This window comes from Gallinula chloropus (assembly GCF_964237585.1).
Source record: "Gallinula chloropus genome assembly, chromosome: 16".
NCBI lineage: Eukaryota > Metazoa > Chordata > Aves > Gruiformes > Rallidae > Gallinula > Gallinula chloropus.
The window spans coordinates 14,660,208-14,673,021 of NC_140101.1; the positions used below are offsets into that span (position 1 = coordinate 14,660,208).

General features: G+C 43.8%; 1 protein-coding gene across 1 annotated transcript in view; it reads left to right on the forward strand.

Annotated features, from left to right (window-relative positions):
* PTPRT (protein tyrosine phosphatase receptor type T) overlaps positions 1–8,065 on the forward strand; it is a gene marked incomplete at both ends in the record, with an annotated part of 469,343 nt that extends 461,278 nt beyond the window's left edge. Inside the window, 5 exons of the mRNA XM_084271566.1 lie at positions 1,013–1,144; positions 5,011–5,136; positions 6,492–6,655; positions 7,184–7,319; positions 8,012–8,065. Coding sequence (XP_084127692.1) covers positions 1,013–1,144; positions 5,011–5,136; positions 6,492–6,655; positions 7,184–7,319; positions 8,012–8,065 — 612 coding nt within the window. The remainder of the gene's footprint in view (positions 1–1,012; positions 1,145–5,010; positions 5,137–6,491; positions 6,656–7,183; positions 7,320–8,011) is intronic.
* Between the last annotated feature and the right edge of the window lie 4,749 nt (positions 8,066–12,814).

Sequence of the window (12,814 nt, forward strand, 5' to 3'; positions counted from 1 at the left end):
CCCTCCTCGCACGTGCATACTCAGAGCGATGCGCAGCCACCCTGCCACCTGATACAGAGAGTACACAGCATCCTCTCCCCCCTCCAGCATCGTCTGCTCAGCACTTCCACCCATTTCAGACTCATATGGAGAAGAAAAGGCAATCCCCTGCTTTGGGGGTTCATATATTTCTTTACTTTAAATCCAAAAGCTTTATATGTTTGCCTTTTTCTTTTTTTAATTATATTTTGTTTAAGCCCAGAAATACTGTGCATTTTGATTCAAGGCTGCTTCACTGATGTACAGCACAAAGGACTGTGCAGTTTGTAGGCTCATCTAAGCATTGCCTGCTGTGGTTGGAAAGCGATAAAGTTTTGAGCTTGTACCCTTTCATCTCAAAGTGCCTCACAAACATTCATTAACACAGCCACACAGAGGTTGGGAGCACAGTTCCTCCCCTTCGTGATTAGGGAGATTGGGGTCAGAGGGCTTTTTTTTGAGGTGAAAGAATAGCATTGGAAATTAAATGCCAGTGTTACAGGCTCTGAACATTGCCCCACAAGCTCTTAAAGGATGGCTGGGATCCAAACATGCCACCTCTGCAGCACTACATCACCAGGGAGCAATAGCAGATGGGGCTAATCCCTTCTGTAGTTCCTAGAGTCCATCGCAGCAAAAAGGATAGCATTTGCTTCCAGCTGTTTTCTTTCCAATTATTAATATTACTGATGATAGTAGTAGTAGTAATAGTAGAATTAGTATTATTTGCTGAGTCTCAAAATATAAATAATTGATTTGGGTAATCTCTGCTCTTGTGACACTTCTTTAATGAAATGTCTTCATTGGGAGCAAAAGAATCCCATTATGAGACATTCATTCATTGCAGAGCGATAACAAGGAGAAGGATATGTGATTTGTATAATCTGGTTAAATGGCTCAGATTGCCTAGCCACAGCCTCCTGGGTATAATATTCCTTTGAATAAAAGTTGATTGAATTTTTTTTTTTTCTAACTAATCTTATTCTTTTGTTAGAGCCACAAGCAACCTGCTGCCTTTATTGTAACCCAACACCCCTTGCCCAACACCATAGCAGACTTCTGGAGGCTGGTGTTTGATTACAACTGCTCCTCTGTTGTGATGCTGAACGAGATGGATGCAGCACAGGTAAGGGATTTTTCATTGTTTCTGTCATGGAACTTTTTTCTCAAGTCCAGGTGGCTTTAAGAGCATTTCTGCTGCCATTTCCTTGTGTCATGTGTGTCAGCATCCCCTATCTCCCCCCTTCTCCAATAAATAAATGAGGGGAACTGGAAAGTAAAAGGTGATGTTTTGGGGTATAAAGAGTAAAGCCACAAGCTGGGCTCCTTCTAAGGCAGCTGATTGTTACTGCACTCAACAAGGATGTCTAAATATATTGGGTTTGAGGGCCTAAATCTTCCTCCCAAACCAGCTTTCTCCCCATCACGTTTTTGTCTGTCTGGTTCAGAAGAGCATTCCCTAGCACAACCCCAGCATGCTTCACGCTTCCCTGATCACAAGGCATTTCCAGAAGAATAAAGCCAAGAGAGATGCTAAAATCCTTGGAAGGATCTTTTCCCTGAGATTTCCAGTGCAGCTCTGTAATACCAAGAAGTGTGATTCCCCCCTTCTGGACAAGCACGTTGTGCTGGGTATTTTTTTTTCAATGTTATTTTTTCTTTCTAGTGTCATGTGTAAGTTGGTTTCTTAGTTACTAAAGACACCATTTTTTTCTGGAGTTGAGCTTGCTGGGGGAGGAGCCGTTGCTGTTCCTCCTGTAGTAGCATTTCCAGCCACCTTGCTGATGAGTGGCAGAAGATAACAGCTTTCAAAAAGGCGTAATCATGCAATTTGTGTGAAGAGTACATTTGGCATGGCTAATTCACCCATTACAGCACTTGTTAAACAAGAGGAGAGGAACCCTCAAGTGGTTGGTACTTCATGGATTAATTTTTCATTTGTCTCTTCTCTGTCTTCAAAAATCTTACACACTCGAAGGCAGGGAGATTATTGGTCTCTTTTTTTTGATGGTAATGGAGAAACCAATCACCCCTTTCATCGAGAGGATCTCCCTTCAGGTTGAATGCTGTGGGATTTTGTTTCCAACCGTGGTAGGAGTTTTGCTCAGAAGTGGTGAGCCACAGGGTGCCACCGCTGTGAGGGACTGGCCATCCCGTGCATTTTCTGCCTTCTGTCTGATTCACCCTGCCTGATGCTGTGTCTTGGCAGTGAATCCAGCAGCAAATTTAATCTTTTCCTTTTCTTTCCTGACATTAAAGAAAACCATGGCTTTTTCTGGAAACGGTACATGTTCCCACCCTTTGTTCCTGGAACACACAAACCTGTCCGCCTCAGCCCATGTTACCCTTGTGACCATCTTTCTGCACAAAACATTAACCTGCTTTGGTTTTTCCAAGCAAAGTTTTGGGTTTCTTTGATCTGTAAGCAAAGAAATTGAGATTTGGCAGTGCACGAGGCCACCTTGATGGTTACTCTAGCACGGTGCCACCTATGTCGAATCTGCAGCCAGTGCCAAACCAGCCAGCTAGTGCTGGAAGTTAAGGATGATTTTAAAGTTCCTGTCTTGGGAGTTTTTAAGGGAAGGTGTGGCAGTTTGATGTCATAGAATGACTTAGGTTGGAAAAGACCTTTAAGATTGGGTCCAATAGCTACCAAGCCCACCACTAAAGCATGTACCCAACCCTCACATCAGTGCATCTTTTAAACCCCTCCAGAGATGGTAACCCCACCACTGCCCTGGGCAACCTGTGCCAGTGTCTGACAGCCCTTTCAGGGAGGAAATCATTCCTCATACCCAATCTAAACCTCCCCAGCACAACCTGAGGCCATTTCTTCTCATGCCATCACTTGTTACTTGGAAGAAGAGACCAATCCCCATCTGGCTACACGCTCCTTCCAGGTAGCTGTAGGGAGTGATCAGGTGTCCCCTCAGCCTCCTTCTCTCCAGGCTGACCAACCTCAGTTCCCTCAGCCACTCTCCACCAGGTTTGTGCTCCAGACCCTTCCCCACTCCACTACCCTTCTCTGGGCATGCTCCAGTGCCTCAATGTCCTTCTTGTAGTGAGGGACCCAAACCTGATCCCAGCACTCAAGGGGCAGCCTCACCAGTGCCCAGGACAGGGGATGGTCAGTGCCCTGGTCCTGTTGGCCACACCATTCCTGATACAGGCCATGATGCTGTTGGCCTTGTTGGAAATCTGGGCACACTGTTGGCTTATGTTCAGCTGTCAACCAACACCATTTTCCATTGAGCAGCTCTCCAGCCACTCTGCCTCAATCCCTTAGTGCTGCTGACCCAAGTGCAGAACCCAGCACTGAGCCTTGCTGAACATCCTAAAATTAGCCTCAGCCCATGGATCCAGCCTGTCCAGATCCCTCTGCAGGGCTTGCCTGCCCTCCAGCAGATTAGTTGTGAAAGTGAGGTTTCTGAAAAGGAAACTTAATGATGTTGTGCTTGCACTGTCATCAGATGACAATGCTGTAAATATCTAGATATTCTTCTAATCCAAGTGCTGCACCCTAAGCACAACGAGACTGTTGGTGTACAGTTCCCTGCAGATATCATATTCCTATGTGTGAGCAGGGTGTGTTAATCATCTCCTTAAATAGAACTCAAATACAGAAATTCCTTATTGAAAGCTGTGCCTGACCTGTAGAGAGGAAAAGAATTAAAATTAACTGAACCTTTAATCCACTGCACAGAGTGGTGGAGACAAAACTATGTGGAGGTCAGAGGACGTAGCAGATAGTTTTAAAGAGTATGTATACATGCACATTTGGGTTTGGGTACATGGCTGTTTTCAGAACTCCTTTATGAAAAGCAGATTTTTCCATATTAAGGAAAGGTTTAATCTTTTTCTTCTTTCTAATGCACCTTGAGGTTGTTTCCTAAAGCCACCTGCTCAGCCCAAATCTCCTTTCCTGTTGGACAGATGCTTGGAGAGATCTGTGGGCTGCTTGAAAGTCTGAATGAAGAGTAAAGACAACCTTCAAAAGAGGACATGCTTGTGGTCTTGGCTGGCCTGCTTAATTTTGTGAAACTAACAAGGGCAAAGATGCATGAGATTGTGTGAACATCCCACCCAATTTCAGTGCTGTGTGATCAAAGGAATAATAGGAATACGGAATGAATGCGGTAGCATGCACACACTTGACGTTATTACTGGCAGTGATTGAACTTGAAAAGCTTGAGATCAAGTTCAAATGAGCATCTGGGGGTTTCAAAACTTCTAAAAAATTACACTTGAAAATAGGAAGAAAAAATAGAAAGAAATACAATCTCAGCAGAAACTGCTAATGAGATCTCATGCAAAATATTTTCTCGCCGTGATCTATTTCCAGATGGATTTGAAACACTCAGATTGGAATTTGTGTGGATAGGATTTTTTGGGGGTACTTTCAATTCAGTAATATCAGCGTAAGAGAAAAAGACTCCCAACCTGCTTCCCAAACATCAGAAGTTCAGTTGTGGTTTACCCTGAAATCGGAGTTGCTCTTGTTTCTCTCAGAGCAAATTCTTTCTCCCTCCCCTGCTTGCTGGTAGAGTCATAAAGCTCATTTTACTGAAAAAAGTAGTTCCATGTTTCTTCAGTGAAGATTAATTTTCGTGTGCTGTGTCCTCATTAACACCAAACCTCTTGGTTCCTATTAAATTTAGCTACAGACACTAGTCTTTTAATGTTCATTTTAGCTGCTACCCCTATGAAAGCTGTATGTGTCAGCCACTTTTTCTGCACCGTTAAACCCCAGAATTCCACCAACTACAAATTATGTCCATGCAAAAATAAAGGGGAGAAAACCCCTCAAGCTTGTAAACTATGTTTCTTTTTTTCTTCATGTTCTTGATATAAAAAACTTTTCCTGAGCTAGAAAGAGGCCTTCTGTCAGCAAATACAGCCTAATGGCTATGGAGTTTTGAGCTGGTTATAAAGTAGATGTGTTTCCTTGTTAATAGTTAAGGTGCTTTCTGTTTCTTTTGGTGTTCTCTCCAGCTCTGCATGCAGTACTGGCCAGAGAAGACATCCTGTTGTTATGGCCCAATTCAAGTAGAGTTTGTTTCAGCAGACATTGATGAAGACATCATCAACCGGATATTCCGGATCTGCAACATGGCCAGGGTAAGAGCAGTGAAATACCACATTCCCTCTTTTATTTTGTATTTTGGCATGAGGAAGAGGCAGAAACAAGACTGAATCTCTCACCAAGGAGCAAAATCCCACTGCAGAATTTAGTAGTTCCTTCCTTTAATTAACATTTAATTGCATCAGTCTGTATTGGTAAAAGACTCTTGGCTGAAAGTAGAAAGTGGGGGATATGAGATGAAAATCAGTATTTAAATGGAAAGCATTTTTCTGTGTATATTTGAGAACAATTAATCACTTAGTAGCCGATATAAAAGCATCAGTATCATTGGAAATAAACTGGGATAGTGTCAGCAGCTCTCCATCTGTCAGCTACTAGGCAGTGTCTCTGAAGACAGACACAACGTTTACTGGCTAGACTGGGATTCCCAATTGCCACTGTTTTTCCTATTTATAAGCAACTGTGATTTCTATAAGCAACTCTTCGTCTGGATCCCTCAGCCCCAGGACAGCTGAAATGATAGAAGCAAAGTTCATCCGCACACTGGACCCTGGCAGTGCAACTTTTAGGACTGCAGGAAAGGGTTTCATTAGAGGATTTTTCTCTCAGTAGTTGTTTCCCAAATTTATTATGTCTCCCTCTTTGGTTTTTTTTCATTTTTTTTTCTTTTAATCAGAAATGGAAACAGACTCCACAATTTACATTTCCGTGCTGTTTAACACATCAGTCTGATTGTATGGTCAGAGCCTGTGCAGCAATTTAGTCGTGGCATTGCAGAGTGAGCCTTATGGTCCAACATAAATCCATTAGATATTCACCTTCCTATTTCCCAGGCCAGCTGCCTCTGAACCAGGAACAACGTTGAAGTCATATAGCTAGTAAGACCAAGGCTCTGTGACTCAAGATGAACCTGGCTCATAAATTCTTAGCTGGCAGGGGGATCCTGCAAGCTCACAGCTCTCTGCACCCATCTATGTTCCACACCAGTGGCCATGCTAAAATCTTCATGAGGAACCTGTCACAGTCCCCAGAGATGTTTTTGAGGGCTATCTTTGCCTTGGATTCTTATGGCAAAACTGATCGCCAGCACAGGCAAGCAGGAAAGACACATTTAATCCATTCGTACAGTTTGATGAGACTTTATTCTCTACTGAAAGCAAAACAGGGGATCCTAAGCACTTAGTTCGTGCCTGGGTCTGTAATAGCTGAGATCATCATTGTTATGCAGATATCAAAAAGTCTTGTTTCCCAACTGCATCAGGTATCCAGTGGAGGATGTTCACATCAGATTCAGAAGGGAAGATGCTGTGTAACTGGTAGTCTGCTTTACCCTCTCTTGCTGCTTCCTGCCCCACTCCGTTCAGCATCTTGAAAATGCTCTTTGTTTCAGCCCCAGGATGGATATCGCATCGTGCAGCACCTGCAGTACATCGGCTGGCCAGCGTACAGGGACACCCCTCCTTCTAAACGCTCCCTCCTGAAGGTGGTCAGAAGGTTGGAGAAGTGGCAGGAGCAGTACGATGGGAGAGATGGACGGACTGTTGTCCACTGCCTGTAAGTAGGACTGGAAAATGTCTGTAACCTCACAAAATACTTTTGGACGGGGACTGGTTATGGATCTAGAAATTTGGTGGTTTCCTAGGCTTCATCTGGGGAGGAACATGAAGTTAAATTGCATTTCTAACACTTCAAGTTATAGCATCCTGGCGCAGAGAATTTGCTGATTGCAGTGAGGAGAGACTGGAAAAGCTCTCTGCTTGCTGCTGTGTAGGTAGGTCTTATGATTGCAGCCCAGACAGTACCAAAACAGTGCTGCCACACATCCAACTCCAAACATCAGAGCTGCTGTGAGCCTGAGCAGTGAGGAGCAACACTGCAGCCCCTGGGGCTCCCTGTCCACCATGGGTTGGCTTAGCTTTTCCATCCCTGTCCCCTCACAAACCTTGGAGCCTCCTTCAGCAGTTCTTACATTGCAGGGCTTTCTCTGTGTACGTGGGGGGGCAAGCTGCTCTGTATACCATGTTCTCCTCTGTTCCCTCAGCCTTGCCTGGCTTCACATGTTGCCTCTTCTCTCTCGCCCAGGAACGGTGGGGGACGCAGCGGCACGTTCTGCGCCATCTGCAGCGTGTGCGAAATGATTCAGCAGCAAAACATCATCGATGTGTTCCACATAGTGAAAACGTTACGGAATAACAAATCCAACATGGTGGAGTCACTGGTAAGCTTTTCTTCTGCTGCTTCTTACCCTACCCAGCCTAAGCAGGCACAATTTTAGGCTGGGTGAATAAAAATAAACAGTGTAAAGCCATGAGAATTTAAACCAGTCCCGTTTTAGCACAGGCAGTAAATCCTCTGGTCCTACTTCTCCCCCAGATCAGAGAGGGAGCAGCTGCCCTGGCAACATGATGAGCAAGGTCTCTCACATCTAGCTGTCTCCAGGAGGCTCAACTCCAGTAGCTGTCACCCTGGCTGGGGGGGGTGAGGGTGGGATTTGTCCTCCTGTGCACACCTACAGCCAGCCTAGTGTTTAATGCAGTGACATACCTTGAGACCAGGAGAGGAGAACAGTCTAAACACCAGGCCCACCTCCCTTCAGCCACAGAGATTAAACTGTCCTGAATTTACCATCTTGATGGATCACACTGAACTCTTTCCTCAAAAGCAATGCATGCAATGGGGGCTTGAAGCAAACAAGTCCATACTGTGGCTGGCTGAGTGGTTTTCTCCTCCAGTGATGGTACCATCTCATAGTAATGCTTCTTCAGCATCCCATAGAAATGTCGTTACTGTTTGCCTGCTCCTGACATATGCTATAAGAACAAGGGAGGAGGCACTTTTGGCAGCTTGCAGAATGAGCTCTGAAGAATTTACCCATACACTAATGTCCCTGATTTCTGTTCTCTCTTTCAGGAACAGTATAAATTTGTATATGAGGTTGCACTGGAATACTTGAGTTCCTTTTAGCCCAACGGAGGCAGGGGAGCCTCCAAAATGCCAGACCCCAATCTCTGGAAGACGCTTCTCCCCTCTCCCACACTGGAAGGGCAGTGCAAGTGTGGGAAGGAAAACCTCTCCTTCCCGGAGCAAGAGACTGAGATTGCACAGACCTCGCTGGAAGGAGGAGACGATGCCTGTGTTTGCTGCTGCCTGCTTTCTATCAGAACATCTACTGCTTCTTAAATAACCTACTGTAAAAATTAGCAAAATGGGAGACAGGTTGAAAGACTGGACTTTCTAATTCCCTCTGCTGACTTCTCTCCTCTTTCGGATTGTATTTTTGCTCTCCTTGCTGCAGAGTGGGGAAGGAATGAAACCTTTAGGAAATTCTCTTTTAAATGCCTCCTTTTTAATTTATATTTTTTTTTCTTCTCAAATCCCAGTCTTTACTATTTTTTTTTTTAATTTCATGCAGCAGTCATTTGGGAAAAATGAGATAGCCATAGGGGACATAGGAAACGTTTCATTGCAATTTGTCTACCTTATCTGTTTCCTTTTATTTGTTTTTGCAAATGAAAAGGCCAACACGCAGGCAAAATAACACCACTGGAATTCCCATCCCACACATAGTCCCTTTTAGCATGAAAATAGAAGGTGGAAATGAGAAGCTGTTCACGGTTCTGCTGCCTCAGCTTCTACACAAGTGTTTCCTCCCAGTTCCTGCTAGACTCCCAAGGCTGTGCATGAACCGGTTACACCTCTCTGGTCTGTGTGTGTTTGGCGCTGGTGAAGCAGTACCTTTAATGAGTTTCCCAGCTACTTGAACCTTAAAGTTAAATATTTGCATCAAAGAAATTGCATTTGTCTTGCAACTTTGGTAACTTTGTTACCACGTTTTTCAAGTATTTGCTGGGGTGCAGTGTGTCTTTGAAAAACAGGGTATAAAGTAGGTATTACTGATCACATACTATGTATTATTATTTTTTATTTATTATTTGTATTGCTGTAGAACTTAGGACCCCTAGTCACGCCAGGACCCTGCTGAACTAGGCACTGTGCAAACAGACAACAAAGAAGGTTCCTGCTCAAGAGCTTAAAATCTGAAGGTAATCTTAAAATTGGGTTTGGTCAGGATTTCCTCACTATTTCCAAACCATTTTACAGTCAGATTCAGGGGAGTGATTTATTCAGATTTCCAGGCCCTACAAGCTTCAAAATGGTAACCCATCCAAGCTGTGGGAAAGGTGATGTACATACACAGAAACCTACTCTGACATGTGTTAGGAAAAGTGTTAGACCATCACAGCAAGTTTCCTCCTGAAGTAAAACAGCTTTTGTTTTGTTCTGCAAAAAAGCCTGTGCAACATTCCTCCTCTGAACCAAACACCAGATGTGTTTTGCCATGGTTCTGGATCTCACTCTGACTTCTTAGCAGCTAAGAAATTGCTTTTCTTAAAGAGTATGTTTAAGTAGTTAATCCATTAAGGTCTGCAGGGTAATCTTGGAGGAAAAAAAAAATAATTGGAAGGAACAAGGCCTTAGAATATTCAGTATTTCAATTTAGCCATTTATTTATCTTGAGGGTGCGTGGATACGAGGTGCTCAGTGTGCAAATTAGATGCTGGGTGATGTAGGTTTCTTCAAATACAGACTTGCTAAAAGACAAGTTTAAGGAAACCCTCCTTTCTTACCCCCTGTAGTGTTCTACCCTCAGTTGAATACTCAGAGACTGTGCTGGGAGCTCTGTCAAGTCAATGCCTGGCACAGAGCATGCCAAAAGTTCAAAATCATTTTACTGATTCTGTGTGTAAGTTCATAAGGCACTTCTGCTTCATGGTCATTCTGTTTTCAATAGTCATGCCTCTGCCTTGACAGTGAAGGATAAAAATGAACTCTGATAAAAGCACCTCTCGACTCAATCCAGTATCTAACCCAATCGTTTCCATCTCTACCAAGACCTGCAACAGTCTAAGGATGCTTGGAACAGCAATAATCCTCTTCCTGCGAAGCAGAGGGGCTTGCATAGGATGCTGAACTGCCTAGCTCTTCTTCTTTCCAAGCAGCTCTGGGTTCATTATGATGGTCATCTTAAATGAGAGTGAACCCCATTGTCCCTGACATAGCCAGTGTGCCATAAAGTATCGGTGAGATCTCCCCCGTAGCTGCACCTGCTCGGTTCCTAGTCGGTCCTTTCTGCTATCAGCAAGAAATCACCTTTAGTTTCTTTTGAGGCTGGAGGTGGATGTTTGGCATCTCCCAAAACAAACTACTGGGTTTGTTTTTCTTTTGTTGTTAAGCAACACAAACAGTTCTGCAGAAAAATAGAAGGCAAAGCAAAAGTGTGGGATAAAAATGAGAAGTAAGGCATAATATTAGTGTTTTGTTTAGCAGAGGCTTGCTGTAACAGTGTAGGTCAGGAGGTGGGAGCTGTTAGCAAAGAAGAGGGAATCCTGATCCCAGAATGGGATTTTTCAACAATTTGCCCAGATAGGAAGAAATCACAAGTGAGCAAAGTGTTCGTGACTTCACCAAGTCCAGAAAGCCAGAGAGAATCACTCCCTGTGGACGCTATGGAAATATTAATTAGCATTTAGCACTCTCTTAATTTTACAAGGAAAGTAGCATAGCGATAAGTCCCCCTCATGAGTTAGTGAAGGGCTAGTGCATGCTCTGAGGGGTACTGCAGGATAAAAGGGATAGAGAGGAAGAAAAAAGGCAATATGACTGGGATGTGTAGTGTAGGAGGTAATTCGGGGCTTAATGGTAGCATGAAGGAAAGAGGATTAAAAAGCCAGGAGTAAGCCCATAGGAGGGATGTGGGCATGGAGAGAAGGATGTGTTGGATGAGCAGAGCAGTCTTGCACCTGCAGTGGAGTTTGCTCAAGGTCTTGAGGTAGGTTTGAATGTGTTTTATGGTATGAAAGATACTACAAAAGGGCCCGGTTCGTGTATCAGCTGACCCACTGCAAGTCACCACGTGCTTTCAGCCCTCTACAAATGCAAAGTGACGTTAACATAAACTGCAGAGAAAGGTTTTTGAGCTAAATTTTCCCTTGTATTTGCAAGGAACAAGTTTAATGCAAATGTTGGTAACCACAGCCGGACTGTTAGTCACAGCTTAGCATGTGGTGTCTCAGCCGCCTTCTAATTCTTCTCATCTCCAGCCTACAAACCATGGGAAGGATGCTCAGCAAACTCTACAGATTATGTTGCCAAGCTGTTACATCATCATGCAGTTACGTTGCATTCAGGGACTGACCCAGCTCCGGTCTGTGCTGGCTCAGGGGTCTTTATGCTGTTCCTTGTGGCACAGCACATATAAACTGAATGTGGATTAATGATGGAGGAAATTGTGTGGAAAGAGAAGATCACTTAAAATAACATTATTACCTTGAGGTTGTTTAAACCCTGGAGAACAGCCTGTAGCAAAATAGGTAATGCGTTTGAAGCAAGATTATGGGTGATGGGTTTGTTTTTACTGGGAAAGAGAGAAACAATGAGATGAGATAGAGGAGGCTTTCTCACTCCTGCAAGGATTAATAGTCAGGGAAAGCTTTCCAACCTAAGCATCCCCTGCGGTGGATGGAAAATGATAATGTACAGTAGAAAAGGTGAATTCCTCAGTGATGGAGTTTTAGACTGGAAAAACAGCATGTTGACAACGTCTGAATGGTCGTAACAGAGGTAAACTTGTCCCTGTTCAGATATCCTTCAGGGGTGAGGGGCACTGTTTGTTAGTAGTGCAGTATTGGTCTGAAGTCAAATCTGAAAACAGGGAACTAGAAATAGGTAAGGAAGGGTGGTCCAGGGGTGACAGTCTCATACAGGGAGTAACTATTATTAAGGGTTGTAGCTGAAGCAGAGAACTCCAGAGCGGTATAGGCTGGCTAATAGAGAAGGAAGACCCTGAGTTGTCTGCAGGAAGGAGATAGACTCAAACTCCTAAAAGGTACAGTAGGTCTTAACAGTTTTTGGTTTTGCATTCCTTTGGTGGTGGTTTGCAGGTTTGTTTTCGTTAAGATCTCTGCAGGAGCTGTATTCTGTGCTGGCTTGTTTTTACGTGTAAAGAAAAAGACATTTGACCTCCTATAAGTAGACTTGGGTACTGGTTTATTAATGTGTGAAGATAAGAGACCGTGCAAGGGAGTACAGTGTACGTGGGAAGGTAACTGAATCGGGACCTCTGGTGGCAAGCAAGCAAATGGGGGTTTGGTGATTTTATGGATGTCTGCAGAATGAAATCATTAGTATTCTCTGATCAGGAAAGTCTCTGGACTTCAGTTAGTAGGAAACATTTTAATTTGTGATTGAATTCTTCAGGAAGGCTGCACAGAACTGTGTCACAGAACTTTGTTGTGCTCAGCTCCAACCATTTTATTAATGCTGTGGTGGGTCCCTTTTAATTTATTAATGTTTTAACCATTTCCAGCAAAACTATTTGTGTGAGCTTGAGTTGTCCATTTTGATCTACAAGCCACAGGCACTTGGGATTGAAATATCTTTACATGCATTGAAAAAACTTATGTGGGCTTTACCCCAAATCAGACTGCAGTTTCTCTCTGTCACTCCTGTCCACGTGCACAGATGTTTGAAGAATGTCCAGATAACTCCCAAAAGAGAGACAGAGATTTTGGAAAATGCCCGTGACCCCAAATCATTCTGGTCCATGTATCTCCCTAGGATAGAGGAGGGAATCCCAAAGCTTTTGCCTTGAGAAGTGAGCATTTGTGTCAGTAGTTTCCAGCCTTTCATTCTGGATCTGCAAACTCCCTGTAA